Consider the following 26,083-nt stretch of genomic DNA (forward strand, 5'->3'; position numbering starts at 1 on the left):
ATCCTTAGTTTCCAAAGCAAGTCATAAAGATTTCAGTGTGTATAAGAGTGAAGGTTTTCTCAAAATTTAGCCTTTGTTCTGAGATGCAAGGCATTATAGGAAGCCTAAAGAGTATTTCTAGGTTCTGTTTCTTTTCTGTGTTAAAAAGACTTCATATGGTTTTGTGTTGCCTGCCATAACTGCCTTCATCTTTTTGTGCAGTTAGCTCAACATGTGTGCCCCTCTTGCAGCAGGTGTGCCTAGTTTTTCTACTGAATCCCTTTTTAGTGAGTGGTCTATTGACAGACAATAATAATAAGAAAAAAGTAATCTCATTCTAGTAAAAATTTCTTGATGAAACCTAGTTCCGGTTCAGATTTGGAATATATGTAGTTTGTATTGTATACTGGGATTTAAAATTTTATGAACTTACAGAATAAGAATATGATTTTACTTATTTTGAGGAAGTTTATCCACTTGTTTATATAATTAAGCAATTTTTCAGAGAGTCAAGAGTACTACATACTTCTTGTGACTTGAATAGCTGACTGGTTAACAAGTTGAGTAAAGTATTCAGATGGCTGAAAGAGGTCCTCCTGAGGTTTCCATATGGAAACCTGCCCCTGTCCTTTCCCCAAACCTGAAAAACCAAGGTGCTTCAAATTAGGACAAAGAAATAATGGCACTGATCTTATCTTGGTTTTCCGGAATAGTGAATAACAGATAAGTTACAGCATGAGGATGGCTTCTGTTGAAACCTTTTATTTGAAAGATGCAAGAGGTAATTAATGTATGGCATCAGTGAGCAACGTGGTAACTCTCCTTTTCCAGTCAGTGCTTTGGGGATGGGCTTGCTCCCTGCTGCCTCCTGGCAGGGACTTTCCAGCTGCTTTATGCTGTCTTTCGCCAGTTGTTCTCCTCTCAGAGCTCGGGCACTGATGAGTTCTGTTAAAGTTTAGGTTAAAGGAAGCCTAGAGAATTTAAGTTTCATAGCATGTTAAAGTCTTCCTTCTATAACCGTTTCTACTGCCACAGTTTCATGGATAAGTTTACAAATCATATGGGTTTTCTGAAAAGAGAGCAGTAGATGGGGGAGTTATGTTGCAAGTACATAGAGCTTGAGATCTAGACCAGTCAAATGTATTCAAAGTAGATTAGAATACCCAAAAGGCGCTTATTTTTGTTTGTATAATAACCAAAGAAACATGGTTTTGAAGGTTACATACTTACTCAGTTTTGGAGGGTTACCTCTTACTTGTAATGTAAAGGTACATATACCTCAGAGATATATAATGGCAACATTCAGGGACATCCTAAAATCTCTGCTGTTTTCTCAATTATTTTTTTTATAGGTTATCCATATAAATTCAGGGTTTGGTGATCCCCGTGAACTTCGGAACACTTTGCTTAAATTTATCATAATAATTGACTTAGTGTGTCATATTTACAGTAATTCTCCTAGGTGAAAATGATACAGAAAGTTGCCACTTTGTAAAATTATATGACACACAGTTTTTCACACTAAAAAACAATTTGAAAGAATGATCATAATTCTAGGATTTTTAGATTGCTTTATCATGCTAAACTATTTTTCTTTTTTTTTTGTTTCCCAGTTGATAAGCTCTATGAGCTCAGTAGCAGAGCACTGTCTCCCCTCCTTATTACGCACCTTGTTTGACTGGTACAGGCGTCAAAATGGAACAGAAGATGAATCTTACGAATATAGACCTCGGTCTAGCACAAAATCAAAGGGGTAAGAGTTTTTCTTGCAAAAGTCTGAGTTTTGTGTGCTTTCTTGTGAGAAAATGCGTGCTTTGTAATTTTTTGACAAGTATTTTGTATTCGGATCTGTCATGACCTAAATCTGTGTAGGAGGAGCGTGGGCTTCTTTGAGGTAGTGTATTTAACTTGTGTAGATGGTCTGCGTGAAGTGACTTAATGATTTGGGGATTGATGTACAGGAGGAGGTTAGATGCTGATAATTCCAAGCTAGTTTGTCCCCTTTTTGAATTGTTTTGGTTCTTGTAGACCCTTTCAGGAGCGGGCAAGATGTCAGTGCTGCATCAAACCCAAAAGTTTCTCTAACCATCCATTTTCTACACATGTGTAACAATGATTGCACGAAAGACATGTATACTCCTTCTCTGCAATATTTGTGTTCAGTCTTGTGTATGATACGTGTGTTCTTGATTTCTTATTTTAGGGATGACCAACAACGTGAAAGAGATTATCTACTTGAAAGGAGGGACTTAGCTGTAGATTTCATTTTTTGTTTAGTTTTAATAGAGGTTCTAAAACAGGTAAGATCTTTTGCTTTGACAAACTTCTTTCAATATTTTGGTTTTAATGTCAGTTTTGATCATCATCTTTAAATTTTTAGATTAAAAACTGGAGCATATATATGATGAGCATATGCAAGGCTGTAATTATACTCTTGAGTTGCATAAAGCCTTTGGCCTCTCCTATCTTTTCTTTACATGCTTGCATTGTCTCAGTTCACGTGTCTTGGATCCACTAAGTCAAAGCTGCTGATGTACTGCAAAAAGCAAAACTGTAAAAAATAACATTTTATTTATATTCAGTGCCTTTTGTCTGCTTAAACATTTTTGAAATAAAATGTGAAATCATTGAATGACAAGATTAAAATGTCACTTAAAAATAATAAGAAAGTGTATGTAATTTTGCCTTATAGTGTAGTGCTAGATGATGTCACATGCACAATTTCTGTTAATACAAAGTTTGCTTTGGTATATGGACAAGAGGATAGAGTTTGGCTTCAAGCAGTGGCATTTATTTCTTGAATTTTTTGACAGAAGCAAAAGATTACTGTAAGAAAGGGTTTGAAACATGAAGCAAACTTGAGCAAACTTCATGTTTCAAATACTTAAGTAATTTATGTGTTTTATGTATAGATACATGAAAACTAAATGGCTTTCTGTACTAAGAAAAGCAAGAACTATGGTTTAATTTGTAGGTGATTTATGTTTATGTGGTTGTGTATGGCATGTTTGTGATACAGGGAAAAATGAAGACAGTAAAACAAAAGTGCTGCCTATCCCTCTCTGAGACACTACTGACCAGTCTGCAATTAGGCAGAAACAAAGTGCAGAAAGGATGGCTTTTTATCACTAAATGTATTTACATTAATGTTACATCTGTCTTCCTGTGAACCCTATCATTGTTTAATTCTTAGAAATTGGTTTTAGAGGGTGCAAAGGGTATGATCCAGCCCTTTCTACAATGTGTGCAGAGCAACTGGAGAGAGGGTGACAAACATGACTTATGTAGGAACAAAAATTTTTTGCTTAAATGACTACATATTACTCATTGTATGAATATGCATGTAAATAGCCAGTTCCAGTAACTGGAAGTTATTGGACATATAGCTTTCTTGATGCAGAAGAGTATGAAGTTCTCAAGCAGCAAGTGCTGCACTTTCTGTAGACAAGACAGTAATCTTTTCTTGTAATATATTTTAGTGAAAATCTTAATCACTCTTAAGCAGTAATATTAAGTAGGGTTATCCTGGTCCCAACCTAAATTCCTTTTAAATTTTAAAGATGATATGACTTCATAATTATATATAGTGCTTTTTTTAAAGAATACATTTGATTTTTTAAGCAAATATTTTCTTTTAAACCTGAGAAAAGCAATGATGTCAAAGAAAACCTCAGTAAAAAAGGGCCTTCTAAACACTGTTTGGTTTTAGTTTCTCACCAAATTGTTACTTATTGCTAGGAAGATTTTTATATGTATTGACCGCTTTCATTTGCGAAAGTCTGAAATAGAGATGGTAAGCTCTTCTGCATTCTTACTTTTTGGTTTTGACTTGCTTTATATTTAGGCGAATTGCATTTTGAGGTTAAATCTGTAATAGTAACGCTACACAAGGTAGAAGGATGCATGTTTAACAGTCCGATAAATTTTGAGGACAAATTCATGGCACTTACATTACTGTTGTTTCTTTTATTATTAATTTAATCCCTAGAAGCCACTATGCAAAATAATTTAAGAGAATGTCAATATAGGTTGTGTAAATGTTCATATATTGCAGAAGTAACTTGATATCGTATGCCAACAAAGGATGTGTCCTTTGACAGTGTTGGGAGAGATTTCTACAGAGCATCTCACAGTACTGTTTATTTACTTCATACAGACATATGTGTATGTATACATGCATAGTTACATACATATAAACGATATCTGCATTTCAGATACCTGTTCATCCGGTGCCAGATCCTTTAGTACATGAAGTTCTAAACTTGGCTTTTAAGCACTTTAAACATAAGGAAGGGTAAGTTTCACTTGTGTACATTAAAATATTTTGTGTGTATTACCAGCCTGTACTTGATTGTTGTGATTGTTTCTCCTTTGCCTCACATGTAACATGCTAGTGACAACACCTGATAACAAACACTAATTAATATCTTTAAACTGAAAACCTATCTGGAAAGAACACAGCTGTGTTCAATATAATGCTGAGTTTATTTTGCTTAGAATATACAGAATGATTTGCCTAGCTAGCCAGAGTAAGACAAGTTTGAGTTCAGGTAACTATCATAAACTTCCTGTGCAGAATATGCCTCTTAATGTCTGCTCCATTAAACTACATCACTTTAAATATCAGCCATGCATTTTATGCTTGACCATCATTGGTTTTATGGTAATAGTCCACATTGCTATGGAACAAACTTTTTATTTGTAATTGAGAACATGTTTGGAGTTTAGAAGAACAAAGTTATATTTAACACCTTTTTTTTTCTTCTTTTTTTTCCTTTTTTTTTTTCCTCTTTAGGTATTCAGGAACCAACACTGGGAATGTGCATATTATTGCAGACTTATATGCAGAAGTGACAGGGGTTCTTGCTCAATCAAAGTAAGTTCAGTCTCTGACTCTTCTTGCATTTGGGGAAAAATGAGTCGACTTAGAGACTATTTAATACAGCAGCATTGATTAATGACCCCAATAACTAATCCCTTAAGTGTCAAGTGAAGTCAGGTATAGTCTGGCATGTTTAGTGCAATATTGAATTGCTTTGCTGTCAACTTGTAGGTGCAGGGCAAGGAGGCCTGGTATCAGTCAATAGTTGTTGTTCAGTTAATGAGCATATTCTAATGTGCTGATCATCATAGGTACTCTTAAATGCCTAGATTTTAAGTATCAGGATTCATCTTGCCTGTGTTCCTTGTACTGTATGTGCTGTTATCATTAACAGACTAAAGAAATAGGTTCAAAATTATAGACATCATATAAAAGTAACTAAGAATGCAAATAACTGCCATCTATATCCCTTGTTCAGGTTTCAAGCTGTTAGGAAGAAGTTTGTCACTGAATTAAAGGAACTGAGACAAAAAGAACAGAGTCCTCATGTAGTACAAAGTATCATCAGTTTGATTATGGGAATGAAGTTTTTTCGAGTAAAGATGTATCCCGTGGAGGATTTTGAAGCATCCTTTCAGTTCATGCAGGTAAATGAATATTACAGAAAATTGAAATGAGCACAATTTTGATTAAGTCATGAAGCTACAATGATGCTTGCTGTGATCAGTCACTCACTCTACTTATGTGTCGTCCTTCATCCTTTTCTGTTTGGTTCCTAAGTTCTCAGAGGTATGAATCATTTTTTTCTCTGCAGTTCGTGAGTACCTAGCATAATGAGAACCCATTCTCAATTGTCTCAGTAATGTGACAAACCTGTAATACATGAATTTATTCAAGACTAAATGAAAATGGGTAGCAATCAAATAATTTTCTTTCTTTATGAAAGCAGTAAGTTAAAAAAAAAGTTACTTGATACATCTTTAACAGCCTAGATGTCAAGAAACACTTTTGTTTAAAAAAACTCTTCAGTTAATTTTCAGAGAGACTTAAAATCTCTTTGTTTGCTTCTCTTGATTGTGGATTAAAAATTGTCTTAACTCATCCGTTCCACAGTAACTGAAGTTATTGCAACTTGGTTGTAAATTTTATTAGAGTTATTTAACAGCCATTGACATTGATCTCAGTCTTGAGTGTGATACTGCTAGTAGTTTTTATTGCATAGTGACATTTGTCATCTTTTTTCTAAGTATTTTTCTAATGCTTCCTTACTAAGGAATGTGCTCAATACTTCCTGGAAGTAAAAGATAAAGATATAAAACATGCACTTGCTGGTTTGTTTGTGGAAATTCTCATCCCTGTGGCTGCTGTAAGTATTTTTATTTTTTCCCCCACTATTTCCCTCACTTTCAATTAGGCTCTCATTATTAAAATTGCTTCCATTAAACCTCATACTATTACATTTTTACAGATTCAAAAAGATGTAAGTAAATTATGAGCACCTACATAACCTTTTAAAGGGAAATGTGTCAGTGTGATTAGCTAGTTTTCAACCTTTTTTTTTCCCTGAGCTTCTTAAATTGTCTGTTTTCTAGAGCCTTTTGTCCCCAGCGCACTTATACTTGCTCTAAAAATTTGAAATATACTTGTTTTAATATTTGTTTACACAAAAGTTCCTTTGACTTTTCTTTATTAGCTGAAACTTGTTAAGTTCTTTCTAGAATAAACTGAGATATGTAAAATTTTTACAGTCTGATAGGGAGAGTGTGAACTCCTATGCAAGAAGGAAGAATGTAGGTTTTGGCTAATTAAATAAAAATTGTTCATAGAGGTGAGTGTCCACTAGATGCAATCCTTGAAGTGGAAGAGCAGTCAGTCACCTCCTGTACATATTTTACATCTAAAGCCAGAAATTTTACTTAGCAGCCACGAACAAATAAAAAACCTCGATATCATCACAGTGTTGGACGTACAGGGCCTGTAATGCTCCTTGTGAGAATGCTTTCGGTTAGGACAGGCTCTCCCCCTTCCTCCCAGGCCGCTTCACTCCGTTGTGTAAACCTTGGTCAACAGGTCAAGAAGAAGTTACGGCAGCTCAACCTCAAATTGACCATTCACCACAAGCTCAGAAAGTTTCCTTGTAGTAAGATGGATACTTGCTGTGACTGTTGTCTAAAATGATGGTTGTATTAGCAAATGCTGGTTCACAGTGTGTTCAGCATGCTGTCCTGAAGAATGGCAGGTCATGGCTCCGTGTTACACCTAATTATAGGGGCATGTCTTGCTATATATGGAGAACTGAGACATATAGATCCCATTTTGTAGAATGGGATATACAAAGACTAGCACACTGGCTGAGGATCCCATCCAAGCAAGCTTGTAGGAAAAGCTAAATGTCTCGGAATTCTGCATCCTCTTTCAGTCTGCCTTGCCCTGAGACATGGGGAAATGCTTCTCTCCCTTCCCTGGTCTCAATCTTGGGTGTTTTTTAAAAAAAATGAAGGAGGAGGAAATCTTTCTTCTTAAGGCATGACCACATAGAGGTGGTGTTAGTAGTAGCTGTTTATTGACTGAAGTCTTGATCTTACATGGGCATATTTATACTTTTCTAGAAACGAATTACTTGTCCTGTTTCAAAGTGAATGCATGTGTCGTTCTGAATGCCATAGTTGCTCAGCAGTTGGAGTGGGAATGCATTGTGAAAGTACTTAGCATTTAGGTAAACACAAATATTAGTTCGCAAAATCACAATTTAAATACAGTGAAAACGGCATGTACAGTAACAAGGCAGAAGCAGCATTGGGGAATTGGGATTATCTGGTGGTAACCACGCAGGCACGCACACCGGCTGTGCAGAGAGCCTGTGTGGTGGTGTGTGGATCGCTTCCTACAAGCATAGCCTGAATCAGCGTTTTAAACGCTTGGCGAGGGAGGCTTGATCTTTCCTTCTGACTCATTGAGTCTCTAATCATTCCATGCAAATGGAGCTTCTTAAATAGAAGCAAAGAGCCCTGTCCCAGATTGAGATGCAGTTGAGAGGGTTAGTCATTCTCTTGGAAGATGTGAGATGCAAGTTTGAATCTTTCTGAAGCAGATGAAGGAACTGAATCTAGGTTTTTCTGTATCTTGGATACAGAAAATTGCTTAAGCAAGGAAGCTATTGGGTTTCGGCATTGTGACTTCTTTAATGTCATTCTTTTGCTTAGTCATTCAGGCATTTTTAAAAATATGACCTGATTTGGACCCTGCAGGTATGACGGATGACAGCGTATTTTACAACGGGGAAGTTAAGGCTGATCTGTAAGCCCAAGGTTATATCCCAAACCAAGTGTGGTGCTGGCAACAACTGACTAATATATCATGTGGAGCTGTCAGGGTACTCATCAACTTACAGCTTGAGAATAGCAAAACATAAATAATTTGGGGGTATGTAGGAAGTGATTTAAAATGTAATTATTTTCTCAGTTTTTTCATTTTGGATTTGTACACATTACAGAGACATTATACATTATTTTTTATACTTCCCCATTATGAATATTTTCAGTGTTCTTAGCAAGGTGGACATAACATATCTTTTATTAATTTTGAATAATAAAAACTAACAATCACCTTACAGGGAAATGAGTATAGAGGATCTCTTCCAGAAAAGCCAACCCCCTCTTCAACACACCCCACAACCCCACCCCCCACCCCCCAATTTGATAAGTAAAGCAGAAACACAGTATAAAACAGTAGGTTGAGAATAATGTTTAAACTGATCACCACAGGTATCCAGAGAGAAGCCTGAGAGACTTGCAGAGGTTTTGATGAAAGTAGCTGCCTGGTTTGTGGAAGGAAGTCTGTCCTGTATGCAGGGACAGAGTTGTAAAAATGGTGTAGGGTTCTATGTATCCATTTCATTAATTCTGAAAGCTGAACAAAGACCACTGATGTGGTTGGTTAGCTGGTAATCCTGTGTATTGTTTCCTAAGTTTCCAGTTTTCAGAACCAGAGGACGTAAAAGAAAAGGGGAGTGTTGAAGAGAGGAACAGTGAAAAAGTTATGGGGATTATTTTTCTAAATATCTGAAATTGTACTTTTAAGGAGTTTCAGTGTAGTTTTTATTTATTAGTTGGTGGCAAATACTTTTTCTTCTTTAAGTATGGAATGCAGGCCCCATTCTTAAAATCATGGATTTTTTAATAGGTTTTGGGTTTGTTTTGTGTTTTTTAACTGTATGGGTATAGTGTATGACATGATTTCTTCTGTTTATACTTCCAGTAAATACACTCAAATACTCACCTAATGTGAGATTTAACTTTTGAATGTTCTTGAATTCATGGACATTTTAATGTACATTTAAATTGCCTTCTGTATAAATTTTTAAACCCATTTATGTGTGTATTTTTTTAATAGGCTGTTAAAAATGAAGTGAATGTGCCATGTTTGAAAAATTTTGTGGAGATGCTTTATCAGACTACCTTTGAATTGAGTTCAAGAAAGAAGCATTCACTGGTATTTTAAAGAAATATTTCAACTTCTCCATTTTGCTCATCTTAGACTTTTAAGCTAGTACATTATAGGAGGGAAAGCTAACAGCTGTATTAATTTAAATCTTAACTCCTCAGTTCAAGTATAATTAAATTTACACTGTGTATGTACACTTGTTCTGATTTTTATTTGTTTCTTTGTGCAAGATACATGCTCTGTTATCTCACTTGTGAGATTGTCTTGAAATCAATGCTTGTTTTTTATTATTTCAGTGGGTGTTAGCACAGAGTTATGTAACCTAATGTCTCTTCTAAAAAGAACTTGCATTCAGGGAGTCTGTATATTTAAATTATGTTTAATTAAAAGGTAGAAGTGTCAGACAAGATTTTTCCAGCAAAATAACAGCCTGTTAATAGCCCTGCTCTGCCTGTTTTCTCCTCTCCTCATACATTTTGTTTTTCTTTTTTCCAATATTTTAAATTATCTTTCTTGAATATAAATATCTGTGGGTTTATTTCCCCTTGAGACCACATCTTAACTTTTCCCCTAAGACTGCATCTTAGCAAGGATTTAAATCTCTTATTAATGCAGTGTTTGGTAATTTTTCGATGACCATAGCAGTTGTGTTTCAAGTTGATTCACTTCACTTTGCTGGAAATGTAGAGCTAGATTTTGCATTACAGTTGGCATATTCAGTAAATGCAAGTGAATTGAAAATGATTTATCCTCACTTTTGTGTTAGCGACGAGCTTTACTTTCTGAGCATATAAAGCATATCTCATTGTACATGGTTAAACTCCTTATATAAGAATAATGTAAAGTACATGATGTTAGTATTCACAATGTCACTTATGAAGTCAGAAACATTGTTACATCAACTTTACAACTTACCTATTCATGCTCATTCTTTAATTTTGCTCTATAACAAGATAATCTGCAGTCCGATTTGGTATTAATCACTATTATGTATTCTGTTAAAGTATGTGGCATTTAAACAAATCTTATGTTACTAAAGCAAAACAAAGTTACGCTAGTCTGCATATTCATAGACTTTATTAAATTGTTCTTCGTTCCTTATTGAAAGTAGACCTTGAGGAGAAGTAACGTTTCTGACAACCTAAAGTTTGCCTCAGGTTTTGCTGAATCGATGATGTTTTCCCTGACTGTTCTTCATGGAAGCAGTTCCCTCTCCCAGCCTGTGGGAACCCATGAATTGAATCACGTGGTTGCAGGGAAAGAGTGAATCTTGTAGGAAGAGTGAGATCTGCTCGCAGATGTTGAGATCAGGCCTTACTACGGGATGAGCACCACCATGGTCCCGCTGCCCTGCTCTTACACCATGAGCTCATAGGTTATACGCAGGATACCATGCCTGGCATGCGTGCCCTAGTGCGGGGGAAAGGCTGCCATGCAATGCTAAAACAGCGAGAGGCAAGAACAGACTGTGTGTCTCATTCTCAATGTACAAGACTTGGGAGGTCTGCAAAGAGCAATTTGATCGATTCTTTTTCCCCCCTACTCATAGGCTTTGTATCCATTGATCACCTGCCTGTTGTGTGTCAGTCAGAAACAGTTTTTTTTAAATAACTGGCACGTTTTCCTGCAGAACTGTTTGTCACATCTAAAGGTAAGACTTCTTTCCAATTCAGGAACTATCACAAATCAATAGTATTTATTCCAATATGTTCTCAGCATTCTTGTGCCAAACAAACAATGAATATTTTGCTGTTTAAAAGGACACTGTGATTTTTTTTTTTTAATTAAATGTCTTAAGTCTCCGTTAGTATTAAACTTAGTAGTAGGTTTTTGTGATGCTATGTAATGCAGGAAATAGATGTGGCTCCCTTGGGGGACCATCAGTTTTATTGAGTAAAATCTGCAGGAGGAGAAGTATCTGCTAATTAAATGGTATTTATGCCAGAGAAAGTACAAACTGTAATTCTTCACGTGCAAATTACATGTGAGAAAATAAGTGGCTTATCCACTCCTCTAAGTAGAATGTATAGTAATTGCAAAACTTCTCTCTCTTGTTCACTTGTTGAAGGAATAGAAAATGAATTGGGGGTCCAGGAAAGAGATTTTTATCTACAGCCTGTGATATATATTTTCCAAGTAAAAATTACAGTGTCCCTTTAACTCATAGCTTCAGTTGATAGGACTGTAAACATGAGTTGATTGATAAAGAGATCATGATACGTAGAAACTGGGTATTAGTTTTAGTGAATTTCTTGTAGCATTAATTGTTGTACATGTTCTTTCCTTAATTTTGATTAATATAGTTCATGATTTTGCCTAATGTATTGATTTTGATAATTTTAATAAGTTCCTTGATCTGCCTTCACAATATTCATTCTGGTTAGGTATGAGTGACAGTTCCAAAGCTTATTAGTAAAATATATAAACTATCATGAAGTCAGGAGGAAACAGGTTTAGCTGCTTGGATTGTTTTTGAAGGGTCATTTTGTTTTCATGACATCTTTCACACTTTTCTGTTGCTTGTTGGGTTTTTGTATATTTTTCATCTAACGTTTGCAATTCTTTTGCAATATTTGCCTTTATTTTTGTTTTGTTGTTTATTTTGCTTATGGAGGCTGCTTTTGCTTTTGTTTTTCAAGCTTTTAAAAAAATTCTTACAATCTAGGAGTTGCTTTTTTCTGGCATAATGTCCATTGCTGATAATGGATGTATTAAAACTATAAATGCCAGTCAGTTTAACTGGTAGTTGCTGAGCATGCATTTTATATTTTACTTAGTTTTCTTAACCACTAACAGCTTAACACGTTTACTGTAAGGCTCTATTCAGCAGAAATTCTACATATGAATTTCTGCAATTCAGAATTCGCAGTCTTCTGATGCTGTGCCATCAACGAGTTTAGGGTATTTTATGGTTTGGTTAACTTGGCCCACCAAATACTATTATTATTTTGGGTGCCTAGCTTGTTCAGAAACATTGTTGAGTTTAATCTTGAAAAATACACCCCCACTGTCCTCACGTGTCTTATGAATGAATGTGTTCCTTTTTTTTTCTGAAGCTAATTAAATGCATGCAGTCTGTAATAAGTAATCTCATTAATTTAGAAATCTGAATTTCATAGCAGTTTAGTCTTTTAGATTTCCTCTTCCCCATTTTATTTCCTGATTTTCTAATGACAAAAGTTATGTTTTTGCGGTTACTTAAATATGTAAAATGCAATAAGGATTCCAAACCCATTGTCTCTAGTGTCTTTGTTATTTAATCAAGTAATTTTGGGAATACTGAAAATGTTCATCCACCCCTACCATGTTACTTAAAATTAACAATTGAGAGAATAACAACACCTGGACTCTGTAACAGAGATATTCTATGAAGAGTACAGGTCCGTTAGCAAGTCCTGGAAGGGTAATGTAGGTCATGGATTCACGGTGCTCAGTTTATTCCTGGTGACTGCCCAGTGCGAACTCTTACCTAGCAATAAACACCACGTGGTCACACTTTGGTGGCAGAAATAAGCAATTTCCCATTTTGCCATGGTGCAAAAGCTCACATCTTTGCAGTTGCTCCATAGTACCTGATGTATAGTGTGTTCATACCGTCCTTTACCGTGCAGCGTTTCAGTGCTACGTTGTATGTGATCATGCTCCTGAGAGCACTCTGAATCATGATCCAGTACTAGCAACGTTTATGGCCCTTGTAAACTCTTTGTACTGGGCTCAGTGCACACTACTTTTAGTTATCCTCAAAGCAGGCAGGCATATTGTATGGGGAAAACACCCTAGCCTTGTTGAAAGGAGGAAGCCTAGGTTTGGGGTTTTTTTCTTTCCTGCTGTGAGAAAGGATTAAATAGCTCTGGGTCTGTATCAATGCAAATAGCAGATGAGTGAGTTGTAGGAATCAGTTTAGACCTGGAGTGTACCAAAGGGTTTCTCTTGGCATGTGTATAGCTGGCCTTGTTCCACAAAGCGGTTAGGATACTGTTTGAGCATTGAGCCCAGCAGGGCATTTCTTTACACACTGTAGCGTAGGCAAAATTCTGAATTTGTTCAGCAGACAATAACACTGGGTCGGTATTGTAAAACATTTTGCTCGCTTTTTGACTAGTATTTAGATAGACTAATTTTAGCAGGTTTATCAGAAAGCTGATAGATTCTTGGATGATGCTGAGTTGTTGTGGTGTCCTTGCCACCTCTTCCGGGGAGAGGAAGGAACGTTTAAGCAAGCTGCTGAAACAGGAGAGAAAAATGTCTATCATTCTGCACCACTGTTGGGTGGAAAAGAATTCCCCCCCCCCCCCACCCAGTTTAACCTTAGTGTGTGTTACCACAAAACCTTGAAAGTTGGAGGAATGTTTTCTGCCACTACAGCAAAATCTGTATTTCTACTGAATAGAGTCCTTACTAGACAGCTATCTGTTGGTTTTGTGCTTTTTTTTCATCTAACATGCATGTGCCTCCCATTCTCATGTTTGTTATGTTTTGCTGTCTCACATTGCTTTATTTAGATGCCATCTAACAACAGTATCAGAAAACAAATAGAAACACTGCAGGTGAGTTAATATGTTGTTATAACTCAGTGAAATGTTGCTTTGTTTTGGGTTTTTTTTTTTATGTTAATTGTTGTATTTTGTGCTTTCCTTTCTTTGTAAAACTGCTGTTAGTATGTTAAGAGGCAACAGGACTAAGGATAGCTAATGTTTCAAAGATCTATTTTTCTTGCCAGGGAGTAAAGGAGAAAGGTCAGAAAATTGTCTAGTATCGGTTTTTCCTTGAGGGTGAAAATGTGGCTTTGTGAGGTTGAGCATCAATATCACAGCTAGTTTCCCTGAACAGCAGTGCATGTTTCCACTGGAAGTAGACTGCCTATTCAGATGTATGGTTTTTTCTGTTAATTCATTTCAAAAAGTGTCTTGCATGTGAGCAAACTTGAAAACGTTTTCACAATTAAAAAATGTGAAACTGATTTACTATAATGACTTGCAGTACGCTAACTTGAAAGACTTTTACACTGTTGGTTTTGCAGGTTTTAAAAAGTAGAAATTCTTTTAGTTCAGAACAGAAGAAAAGTTTAACATCAGTATTAAAAAGTACTTTCTTCAGTAAGTGACTACATTTGACTAACATGGAAAAAATGCTGTTTTGTTTCTTGCCTTTATTGAGATATGTTTCATTGACTCATCTTAATGTGTCACGTAAGACTACTGTAGATTTGCTCTTACTTTTTTGGGGGGTTTGTAACAGTAATTCAGTTCTTGACCACTTATTCCATAGTCCGCTGATGTTTGAAAAAAAAAAAATCTTGATGGTGTGCTTTAAAATCTGACAGGCGTCAGCTAAAATGACTGAAATTCAGCCAGGTTGGTGAGTTACATAGGCATATGTACTGTATTCTAGTTGCAGTCATCTCAGAGAGAAAAAGAAATACTAATATATTAACACCAAATATACAAGAAGTGTGCCATAAATTAGACCCAAAAAGCCATTTTCTTCTAGCATAATTGTTTAGTTTCCTAGTTATAGGAAGAGATAATGAAAATTTTCAGTGCTTAAGAAATTAGAAGTACTGCTGTATTTGTTTTGTAACCCTGGTTTAAAAGGTGAATGTCTCCTCATGTATTCTTTTTTTTTATTTAAAAAAAGAAGCGAACTTTGTCATAACTAATCAGAAGTAGCTATATTGGATGATAAACCTCTGAACAGATGGAATGGTGTTAACACATGGTAAAATATCTGCTATGTATACCACTTTTTGATTGGGTGATTGAAAGCCAATAGTAAAGTTTTGGTTTTCTTCTAGACCTGTAAATTAAGCTCCCCTTTGGAATATCAGAAATAAGGAAACCGCAGCATTACTCTGTTCTAGACACCACATTTCAGCTAGACTTTGATAATACGTGTACCAATGAATTCACCAGCCTACTTTGAACATCAAGAACTGTTGGTCTGTAGATTAAATATAAGTAATAATATCATGGGGGTTTTGCCGTTTAAGTTGGTTAAAATCAAAGCTATCAGTTTCGCTGTCTCATATAATTATGAGTGTTTGCTTCTTCCTAACACTACTGCTGCTGGTGAATTGACAGGACAGTGGGACAGTTATCTGTCTGAATACTAGTCAGGGACACGTGTAAGTTTTTGCTGGTTAGTTTTTGTCCAGATCACCTTCCTAAATCTACCTGCTGTCTAGTTGCAGGTGTGCTATTTCAAAGGTGATGGCAGGAACACATTGAGTGTGAAGGGAGGGTAGAACAGCGTTATCGCTCGCATAGACTGGGTTAAGCTATTGCTCTAATATTCTGATAAACAGTCATGTATGTTGTCTGTCTGTGAAGCACCACTTTTACCTCTGTGATTTTTGTGATAGCCTTTTAGCCTTTCTTAAAGTAAGCTGCTGCCCAAACTCACCTGTGTTAAAGCCATCCAAATTACTCTCCTTTGTGTAGTCTATTGCACAGACATGGCCATGAAATTATTTGGATTACCTTACTGATGTGAGTTGACCTTTCTTACTGCTAGAGCCAATGCAAAGGGAGCAGTGAGATTGCAGAGGAGGGAATCAAGGAGGAGACCATCTCGTTTTTGAACAGTGTGGTCTTAGATCCACTTACACCCTTTGTGAAATTGCACCCCACTTGTCCTGGGAGGACAAAGTACTCTGCTATTCTCACTCATTGGTTCGTGGTAGAGGCCACGAAATGTGAAATTGGTTATGTTCAAGCCATCATATAGATATGTCTTGAAACGGAGAGACTTTACTGGAGATGGGCATGGTGTGTTTTGGGGATTTTTTTTGTTGTTTTTTTGTTGCTTTTGTTTGGGTTTTTTTGGGTTTCTTGGTTTTGGTTTGTTTGGGTTTGTGTTTTTTTTTTTTTTAAATTGAAAGACTGCCTCAAAAGATGACAACTGGGAATCATTTATTCTGTTCATAAGCTCATACGTATGGCCAGTTCCAAGAATCTCACTGGACACTTCAAGCTTATAAATACACCAAGAATCACTAGTTGTAAAAGGGATTGCTGGAGGTAGTATGAAGAATGTTAGTTACTTGCTGTTTTATACAGTCTAATAGCTAGGAGGAGCAAAGGTAAACTTTTAGTAGCCCCTTTAAGACAAAAAATAATTGTTTTTCATACAGTGCATAATTTAAACAATTATGTCGCAAGATTTTATATTAATTCAAGAAAAAACTAGCTTAACTGTTACAATAACAGTTGAAGTGAGTGCAATAACTGGAAGTGAGTAAACACTAATACAGCCCACAGGAAACAGCTAAGCTGGGTGAAGCCTGCAGTGCACACCCAGAGACGCATCCTTGTGTGCCTGCCCTGTTTCACACTCTTTTCCTCTGCACCTGCTACTGTCTGCTGTCATAAACAGAATGATGGACTTAGACTTTGTACCTGATCCAAAGCAGCTACTCCCATACTTAAAAGAAACTAGAAGTTACTTTGCTATAAAGTAGGTATTTGTTACCAATGGCTTTCTGAGAAAAGTTCTTGGAAGCAGTACACCCTTGGTGTTCATCTCAAGAGGAATATGTGCTTTTAAGTTACTCATCTGCTCTCGGAGTGAGAAACACATGAAAAATAATCTGGAATTGCTAGTTAAATATTCAGGTAGTATTGGAAATACGCAATACGCACGGTTGTTTTTCTGAAAATACATTGAAACTTTTAGTCAGTATTAAACACACCAGTTTTCGTGGTTAAAAAAACTTGAAAATAATGTCAAAAGAGTAATAATAGAATTTTCTGAGTGTCTCACAGGCAACAGTAACTGTATTTTTCGTTTATTTTACAGAATAAAGATCCCAAAATGTCCCGAGTTGCACTGGAATCTTTGTATAGGTTATTGTGGGTTTATGTTATTAGAATAAAATGTGAAAGTAACACTGTAACTCAAAGGTAAGTTCATTATGCAAATGACTTTAACCTATTGATTGGTGGGGGTTTTTCCCCCCTACTGATCTCAAAAGAGATCTTGAAGCCAGCTCAGGGATGGTCTAGTTGAGTAAACAGGGGAACAAAGACTTCATCTTACTAGAGAACACCAAAAGAACTTGATTACTTTGATGAGGAGAAGGAGTTATGATTGTCTTTGCAGGGATAGAAGAGGGCAGAGAGATAAGCAGCAGGAAATTTAAAAGGCACTAATGGTACAAGAACAAATATGAATATATGGATATGAAGTGGCCATCACTAACTGTGGGCTGGAAATGGAAAGATTTTCTTTATAAATGAGCATTAGGAGGATTTGGAATAGTCATTCAGATTTAGCCCCTCCTCCTGATTATTTCTAACTAGTGTAAAGCAGGATCTTGGTCGCTTTATAAATGAACCCATGATACTGTTGCCTGTGACAGTAGAGGGCTGTAACTTTCTGCAGGTGGTCCTACCTGTCATGTGCTTCTATATTATTTCATAGTAACCCCACCACAGTGTTCCAGATTTGAACTGTAGCATCTGTGCTATTATAAAAAAGTTATTTTTAAAAGTTTTTTTTTTTTTAATTTCTTTTTGTTTCTGAATTCTTGTAGCCGTCTCATGAGCATTGTTTCAGCACTTTTTCCAAAAGGATCACGTAGTGTGGTCCCACGAGACACACCTCTGAATATATTTGTGAAGATTATTCAGTTCATTGCTCAGGTAAGAATATGCCTAGGTAGAACTATAAGAATAGGATGAACATTATTTGGAAGAAATGTAAATTTAAGGTTAGGTTTTGAAATATTTGCACTGAATTAATGGTCTTATATCTTGACTAGTATTTCCCCAAATATGTATAACAAATGAAAGGCTCATTCTGTTTCTAGTAGTGGCAAAATTATTTTACTTAAACTTCAGTAACTTTTGTGTATGAACATTATGATGATTGATATGTTCATTTTTATTACACTATTGTGTGTATATAGATACATATATACTCTAATATAATTAGTATATGCCCTTATAATATTTTTATAAGGGACAAGGCATTTGAACAGTAATATCCACTTATGTTTAGCCTGGAGACTAGGCTCTGTGGACAGAAAAAATATGGAATGCATGCAGTATTGCATTATGATTTGTATTAGGTGCTTCTGTTGTCTCAATAGCAACATGCAAGATATGATCTCACAAGATAAACTCTCATTCATCTATAACCTTATAGATTAGAGACATGTTTTCCTGTCTTACACATAGCTTGTCTGTGCTTCAGCTTCCAAAATGATTTGTTTCTGGTCATACAGGGATGAGGCAGGACACACAACCCTTCTCTGTTTATTATATTTGTTTCCTAGAGCTCCCTCTTTTTATCTCTAATTTTTAGTTATCTAAAACAGTTCAGCTCATTTGTAGAAATCTGTTTGACTTGAGCAGAATTGCCTGGGAATTTTTTTCAGGAGAAATGGTTCAAGCATATCAGGGGATAAGCTGTGTTGAATTATACTATATTTAAAAAAGAACATTAAGTCATAAGAATAAATAGAAAAAAAGGAATATTTTTTTAAAACTTTTTAAAAAAACTTTCAAGACATGATACCCAGCACCTGTGCAAAGCCAAGAAATTAAACTATGCATATTAACAGAAAAGAGATTATCGTATCAATCTGTTTTCCTTTATAGGAACGTTTGGATTTCGCAATGAAAGAAATAATATTCGATCTTCTTAGTGTTGGAAAATCACCTAAAACCTTCACTATTAATCCAGAGGTAATAAAAGCTCATTACTTGCATGCAGCAAGAATAGAGCATTGGGGCATTTTTTGGGGGAAAGCAGTTAACTATTATTGAGCCATGATGAAAGCAGATTAATAAATATCTGAAGGGATGTTCTGCTAAAACTGAAGAAGTGATTGTAGTTGTGCACAATTGCTGTTTCATTTCTGGTGAGTACCCTAGCAGCAGTGCAACAGTTGAGACTCATTTAAACAATAATTTCCTTCCGTATGTGTGAATTTTTGTTACAGTATAACTGTAAAGCCTTTTTCCAGGAAAGTCATACCTAGCTGTTCTGGTTCAAGACCCTACCTAACAGATGGCATGTTTAAGCAATGTCTGTCTTCAGTATGTAATTCTTGAAATTCATATTAAGTCCTTTAGTGCCCTGTACTCTAAAATATTTGGTATACTAGCCTGTGTCGAGTCAGTTAACTGGAATCAGAGTTGTGGGGAGGCACTGAAGGCCTAAACTTTATTCTTGTTACTTTCATTACCCTCCTAGGTAACATTTAAATAATGCCTGTCCTACTGGAACCGTACTGTTGTCTCTTTAAAAGAGAAGAAAAATGCAATTTGTATTTTCCCTCATCAGTGTTACTTTAATGTTAAAATTCCTTCTGTTTTCTCTTTCCTTTTCATTCCCTTTTTTGCTATTGAAGAGGATGAATATCGGCCTCAGAGTCTTCCTTGTCATAGCAGATAGCTTGCAGCAGAAAGATGGTGAACCACCAATGCCAACAACAGGAGTTGTTCTTCCCTCAGGAAATACTCTGCGCGTGAAGAAAATTTTTCTTAATAAAACACTGACAGATGAGGAAGCGAAAGTTATAGGTATGTTGTATTCTTTTGTAATTTGACATTCCAGTGTGTGTGTATACATTCTCAATTATTCTCAAGCAGTACATTTGTGTAATTTTATTTCTGTATTTATTTTGTTAGTGATAATCTAATGATAGTCTGTTTTAGCAGAATTGCTTTGATTCTTTAGGGAGGACTGCTAGAAAATATTGACCTTTGGGTGTCTGAGACCAAATCCATGGCTTTTTAAAAATTGTTTTGCACTGCCATATTAGCACAAAGAAGCCTGAGTGCAATTAGTGTGGTAAATAGCATGGCAGTTTTTGTTCCCTTGATGTCTCTCTAGAATGTCCCAAATGTCCCACAGCTGAAGTGGAGTAAAACAGTTTTTATCCTTGTGCTTTGTTGATCTACTGTGGATGAGGTAGTTGTCTCTAAAGGACCGTTTCAACATGTAAAATTTAAACTAGAAGTAAAGTGCTTGGAATTGAGAAAACAGAAAAGCAACTAATGGTTGCTTCCTTGTTTATGTTCTTTCTGAAAGAAAGTTCTACTTTCATATAATACCTACTACTACTCATGTAACGTGCCGTTCTTTTGACACTTAAAGTGTGTGTTTCATGTCATCTTTTGTACAAGAAATTTGTCTTAAGATGAATAAGTGGCAAGTATTTTAACAAAAATGTGAAAATTAAATAAGAACAAATGAAAGAGGTGATCAGAACTCTTTGGCTTTTCAGGAATGTCCATATACTACCCTCAAGTCAGAAAAGCGCTAGATAGCATTCTTAGGCATTTGGACAAAGAAGTTGGAAGGCCCATGTGCATGACTAGTGTGCAGATGTCCAATAAGGAACCTGAAGACATGATTACGTAAGTACTGAATTACAATATTTTCACTGTCACAGTTATGTCATATTATTTTTATGCTGTAATGTTGCAGATGCCATCATGAACACATTTTAATTGTTGAGTTTTTACTTGACTATTAAATGAATGCTAATTTTATTAATTAATTATAAAAATTTTTGTTAGCGCCTTAGTTTTGACATGAAATTGAAACTATTTGTGGTGTGCTGAAGTAGATTTTCCTGTTGTTTTGTTGGTTATAAACTGTTTTTGTAGGGGTGAGAGAAAACCTAAGATAGATTTGTTCAGAACTTGTATCGCTGCTATCCCAAGACTGATTCCAGATGGCATGAGCAGGACTGACCTCATTGAATTGCTTGCAAGGTAAGGGATATAAATTCTACTCTTAGTGGATGTTCCTTTTTAAATGCTGTGTGTGTGAGAGTTTATCAGTGCACGATGTAGTGTGAGACCACTGCGTACAGAATCCGTTCTTCCTATTCCTGCTTAACTTCTGCAGCTGGTCAGGTGTTACTGGCCAGAGTAGCAGGACATAAATTTATCCTGGAGACCTGCACTTATTTTTAGAGAGAATTTTTTGAAAAGTAGGGATCTCTTTGTGTTGCTTTGGTTTTTTGAATTTGTCTTGGTTTTTTTTATTACTACTGTCATACTTTTCCCATTTTTTTCTTTTCTTTCTTTTTTTTTTCCCCCTTCCTATTGCTAATAGTAAACAATCATAAAGGCATTCTTGTTTGATGTTACCAAAATGTGAGACGACACTTATGGGAAACATTTTTTCCTTGTTCTCTACTAATCCTGCTTCCTCCTTCTATTTTTATTTTTTTGTCATCCAACACTACCCATATACTTCCCTCTTTTATCTCAATTTAAATTGAATGTGCCTTATCAGTACTGACAAGTAGTTGAGACAACTGGACAGCCAGGTGTTTGCAGGTGGCTAAACTGAGCATTCAGTAAGAATATGTGGTTGTGGTACACGCAGACAGTCTTTATGTATTACTAGAGGTGATAAACCTTCCTCTTTAATTTTTTATTTTTAATAGAAGAATGGTCTTGGTGCAGAAATACAGGATAGCTTTTTAGCTTCAAAATTATAAATTCATTTGCATATAATGTGTTGTTACATATATAAAAAGTTAGTAATAATGTAAGAGAATAAGATTTTTCTAACACTTTTTCTTCAGTGTCAAAAATCACTTAAAAGACATGAAATATTAATTAATAATGCAGTATTGGTGAATTTTCTTTTCTATGGTGAAAGAAAGTTTCTTTCACCATAGTGGGCTGAGCTGCTTTATCTGTTCTCTTCAATTGTAATTTGGCAAAAATAACCTGTACGTCACAGGGTGCCTGCTCACTGAGCTCTGAATTGCTCAGATGCATGCAAAGATGTGCCTATATTGAAAGACTTGACTATCTCTCTTGAAAAGTTTTGCTAGGGTCTTGCATTATTTTGCTGTAGTAGTAGTGCCTTCTGTTAGTAGCCAGTTTCAGATGTATTCAGTGCAGAAAATGCATCTGTGTTGGAAGTATTCTCCATTGTACAGTAAAGAAGTAAGACTTAATACCAAACCTGAATTTATAAAGGCTGGTTAAGAGTATGCCAATCTGGGGTGATGATACCACTGTTTTTTCTAAACAGGTTGACAATTCATATGGATGAAGAACTTCGTGCCTTGGCTTTCAATACTCTCCAAGCATTAATGCTTGATTTTCCAGATTGGCGGGAAGATGTTCTTTCGGGATTTGTATATTTTATTGTGCGTGAAGTGACTGATGTCCACCCAACGCTTCTTGACAATGCAGTAAAAATGTTAGTGCAGCTCATAAATCAGTGGAAACAGGCAGCCCAAATGCACAATAAAAACCAAGATTCTCAGGTATTTCTAAATAAGGTCCTTTGATGTTAAAATGTAGTTTGAATCTACATACAATTTTATTAGTAGTCTTTATTAGTTTTGTTAAGTAATAAAAACTGAGCTTACTTTCTTTCAGTGCTTGAAGATTTTTAGACCTATTATTTGAAATCAGCATTTTTGCCAAAAAATTACTTTAATATATTAAGCATTCCCTAAACACTAATTCATGGCCACATTTTTGCTTACATCAAAAGTCATCATGTGTAACTGGAACTATTTTAAGTAGGAATGTTTAAACAGTAGAACTAGAAAAAAAAAGTTTGGGTTTTTTTTAATGAAAAGAAAGAGTTCAAATAATTTTATATAATCCTATATGTAAGAGTATTACTTGTGTATTTTTACTTTTGCCCTCACTGCATCATTCTCATGAGAAAGCGACATAAGAAAGACTTTGTTGTGATACTTGTTTGGACTGAATTCAGAGAGATAGATGATATTATGTCAGTCTCATAATGCAAAATTTGACTAATAGCCAAACAAGATCTAAATACCTGATGATTAATTCTGCCATCGCCAGTAATGGAACTGTAGCTTGGTTGTGTTTTTACTTTTTTTTTCTTAATTGCCTAACTTCTGCGATCTTTTTCTTAGCGTGGTGTATCCAATGGGGCTGCCCATAGCCTTCCTCTGGAGAGGACCCTTTATTCCAGTGTATTTCATGTAGTGGAAGGCTTTGCTTTGGTCATCCTTTGCAGCACAAGGCCTGCCACCAGGAGATTAGCTGTCAGCGTTCTTAGAGAAATAAGGGCCTTGTTCACACTTTTAGACATTTCTAAGGTGAGAATCGATGACCCGTTCTTCTGACTGCTTAATGAAATTGCTTTTCTCTTGACTTTGAGCTTTTTATGCTTTGTGTTATGTCTTTTGTAGAGTGATGATGAGCTGGCTATTGATGTAATGGACAGACTAAGTGCTACTATCCTGGAGAGTTTCATCCATCTCACTGGGGCTGACCAGGTAGGAGAGATTTTATGTTAAGTTGGATGCAAGATGAGGTAATTCTGCAAAACCATCCCAAATAAATTGCATATATTTCAAGTGATAGTGTCACTATGTTCATGCTAACTTTATCAGCAATTTATCACCTTAAAACAAAGAAACCCAACCAAACCAAAAACCAAACCAAAAAAACAACCACCTCAGAAAACTTGAGGAATGTTGTGAAGCTGACACCACCATTGTACGCTTTCGGATCGATAGTGTGTTGTTATTGCCACCATACACACAGAGACAGCTCTGTCTGTTTTTTCTCATCTTGCTCATAGATTACAATTTCTTTGAAAGAAAGACCACTGCTTTTTTTTTTACAGTGTCTAACAGTCTATGTGTCCTTTATCCATGATGAAAGCTGTAATATAACTATCATGAATATCAACTGAATTCCATATTTATCATTAACTCTTAATTATCAAGGAAAAGCCCTTCTGCTTTTAGGTTTAGGAAACAGGTTGGAATTCAGTAGTAAGGCTTTTAGAGTCCTGAATCTTTTGGAAGAATTAAGTTATCATGAGTGAAAGGGCTTGTTTCTGGAATTTACTATTTCCTAATATCCCATTCCTTTCCAAACAACACATTTATATAACTGTTTACATTAGGAACTTCTGTAAAAAAACCCCGACACATAAGTTAAGTAATATGTTCTATCTATTTCAGATGTGGTTTTGACACTAAGACTTCATTAGATATTTAACAATGAAGAGATTGTTTTTTAATATACATGGGTATTAAATATTGCCTTGTTCTCTTTTTTTATGCGCACAGACTACTTTACTGTACTGTCCCAGTTCAATAGATTTGCAAACTCTGGCTGACTGGAATTCCTCCCCAATCAGCCACCAGTTTGATGTGGTCAGTCCATCACACATATGGATATTTGCACATGTGACTCAAGGCCAAGACCCATGGATTATAAGCCTCTCAAGTTTTATGAAACAGGAAAATCTTCCAAAACACTGCCCAACAGCTGTAAGCTACGCTTGGACATTTGCTTATACCAGACTACAACTGTTGTCTCCACAAGTGGATATCAAGTAAGTTAATTCCTAAAGTAAATGCAACATACTATAATGAGTATTCTTTCAACATTTATCATCATTGTAATGTCATTATGTTTCAGTGAGGTGACATATGCCCTGTTAATGTTTTCTATGGGTTTAATTCAGCTTTATATAACAAAAAATTAAAGCAGTTCTATCTGGAAAAAAGTTATTTGCTGTAAAGATTAATTAATTCATGCCTTTGGCCATATCGTAGTTCAACAAATTTGACTATAAACGCATACATTATTGATGTACAGGTCTGTTCTGAATAATTTGTTCAGAGTTTACTGTGTTAACGATTTTGGAAGCAATGGCATGTACCTAATTGAAAAATAAATTCAGTAGCAAAACAAAGGGAAAACCTGGTAAGCTTTATTTACTATACTGAGATGTTTTGTTTTGTTTTTAATAGCAGCCCTATCAATGCAAAGAAAGTGAATACTACTACAAGCAGTGACTCCTATATTGGGCTCTGGAGAAACTACCTGATTCTTTGCTGCAGTGCAGCATCTTCTTCAAACTCCTCCACCTCCGCAGGCTCTGTGAGATGTTCCCCTCCTGAGACGCTGGCGTCTACTCCTGACAGTGGTTATAGCATTGATTCAAGAGTAGGTGGTTCTAATCCTTACTCTAAATAAGTCTACATGTTATTGGAAGTAGAAAGACCTGAGGCTTAGAATAACTGTCATGATTCTTTGAAAGTGGTGTAATTTATATTAAAACATGTTTTCACACACATGGTGTTTCATTTGTTTAGGATAGTGTTTCTGTTCGCTTCTCCCAATCTGGGCTGTAGAGGCTTTTCTACTTATGTTTTTTTAACACAGAATCTAATCATGTCAAGAGAACATTAACCCAGTTGTAAAGTCTTACCTAGTGGTAATGAGGAAATGTTTTGTTTACCATTAAGGAGGTGGTTTTGCTGTCAGACTTCTGCAATTCTGAGCAAATAGCCTCTCACCTTGGTAACTGAAGCAGTGACCTATTCAGCCATGATGTATCTTGTTATGCTTTTCCCAACCACAGACACTTTTCTGTCTGCCTTGCTTCCTGTCACCTGCAGGTTTGTTTTGGGGTTTTTTTGCTTCTTTGCTTCTTTTTGTTCTTCTCCTTTTTGGCTTCCTGTAGAAGGTACGGTAGAGGTGTAGATAACTCATGGCCTGTGCAGCAGATTTTTGGCAGAAGCAGCCTATTCCACTTGTTTGTTACCAAGATCCTTTCCCTAAATCTGAGAAACTGTAGACTGAAAGCTTTGTTCTTTGCGAGACCCACAATGGAGACTAAGGAGTTGGACACAAGAAGTCTGCTGCCTCTCCCTAAGGAGGGCAGATACGGTAAACATGCAAAGCATCTGCTTATTGCGTTGAGCCATTCATTGTCATCTGACAATGAAAATTCAATTATGCAAGGAATGGAGAAGTAGTTAATACTACTTTACTATTTCAGAAAGTCTTTTTCCATGTCAAAGATCAAAAATTTCATTTTTATCATTTTAAATCGCTGATCAGTGTG

At 35.9% G+C, this 26,083-nt stretch overlaps 1 protein-coding gene across 10 annotated transcripts in view; it reads left to right on the forward strand.

Moving 5' to 3' along the window:
- FRYL (FRY like transcription coactivator) overlaps positions 1–26,083 on the forward strand; it is a 173,987-nt gene that overhangs the window by 83,593 nt on the left and 64,311 nt on the right. For 6 of the 10 annotated variants that reach the window (XM_075752198.1, XM_075752193.1, XM_075752194.1 and 3 more), the window contains 20 exons: positions 1,593–1,732; positions 2,183–2,279; positions 4,194–4,273; positions 4,775–4,855; positions 5,280–5,448; positions 6,075–6,167; positions 9,194–9,292; positions 10,794–10,895; positions 13,747–13,791; positions 17,042–17,145; positions 17,778–17,886; positions 18,847–18,933; positions 19,602–19,773; positions 20,481–20,613; positions 20,866–20,973; positions 22,256–22,493; positions 23,124–23,309; positions 23,403–23,489; positions 24,294–24,562; positions 24,984–25,179. In XM_075752198.1, the coding sequence (XP_075608313.1) occupies positions 1,593–1,732; positions 2,183–2,279; positions 4,194–4,273; positions 4,775–4,855; positions 5,280–5,448; positions 6,075–6,167; positions 9,194–9,292; positions 10,794–10,895; positions 13,747–13,791; positions 17,042–17,145; positions 17,778–17,886; positions 18,847–18,933; positions 19,602–19,773; positions 20,481–20,613; positions 20,866–20,973; positions 22,256–22,493; positions 23,124–23,309; positions 23,403–23,489; positions 24,294–24,562; positions 24,984–25,179 (2,595 nt within the window). The remainder of the gene's footprint in view (positions 1–1,592; positions 1,733–2,182; positions 2,280–4,193; positions 4,274–4,774; positions 4,856–5,279; positions 5,449–6,074; positions 6,168–9,193; positions 9,293–10,793; positions 10,896–13,746; positions 13,792–17,041; positions 17,146–17,777; positions 17,887–18,846; positions 18,934–19,601; positions 19,774–20,480; positions 20,614–20,865; positions 20,974–22,255; positions 22,494–23,123; positions 23,310–23,402; positions 23,490–24,293; positions 24,563–24,983; positions 25,180–26,083) is intronic. The other 4 variants (XM_075752199.1, XM_075752196.1, XM_075752197.1 and 1 more) reach the window with 1 other exon arrangement.

The sequence above is a fragment of the Balearica regulorum genome, chromosome 4, assembly GCF_011004875.1.
Source record: "Balearica regulorum gibbericeps isolate bBalReg1 chromosome 4, bBalReg1.pri, whole genome shotgun sequence".
Taxonomy (NCBI): Eukaryota; Metazoa; Chordata; class Aves; order Gruiformes; family Gruidae; genus Balearica; species Balearica regulorum.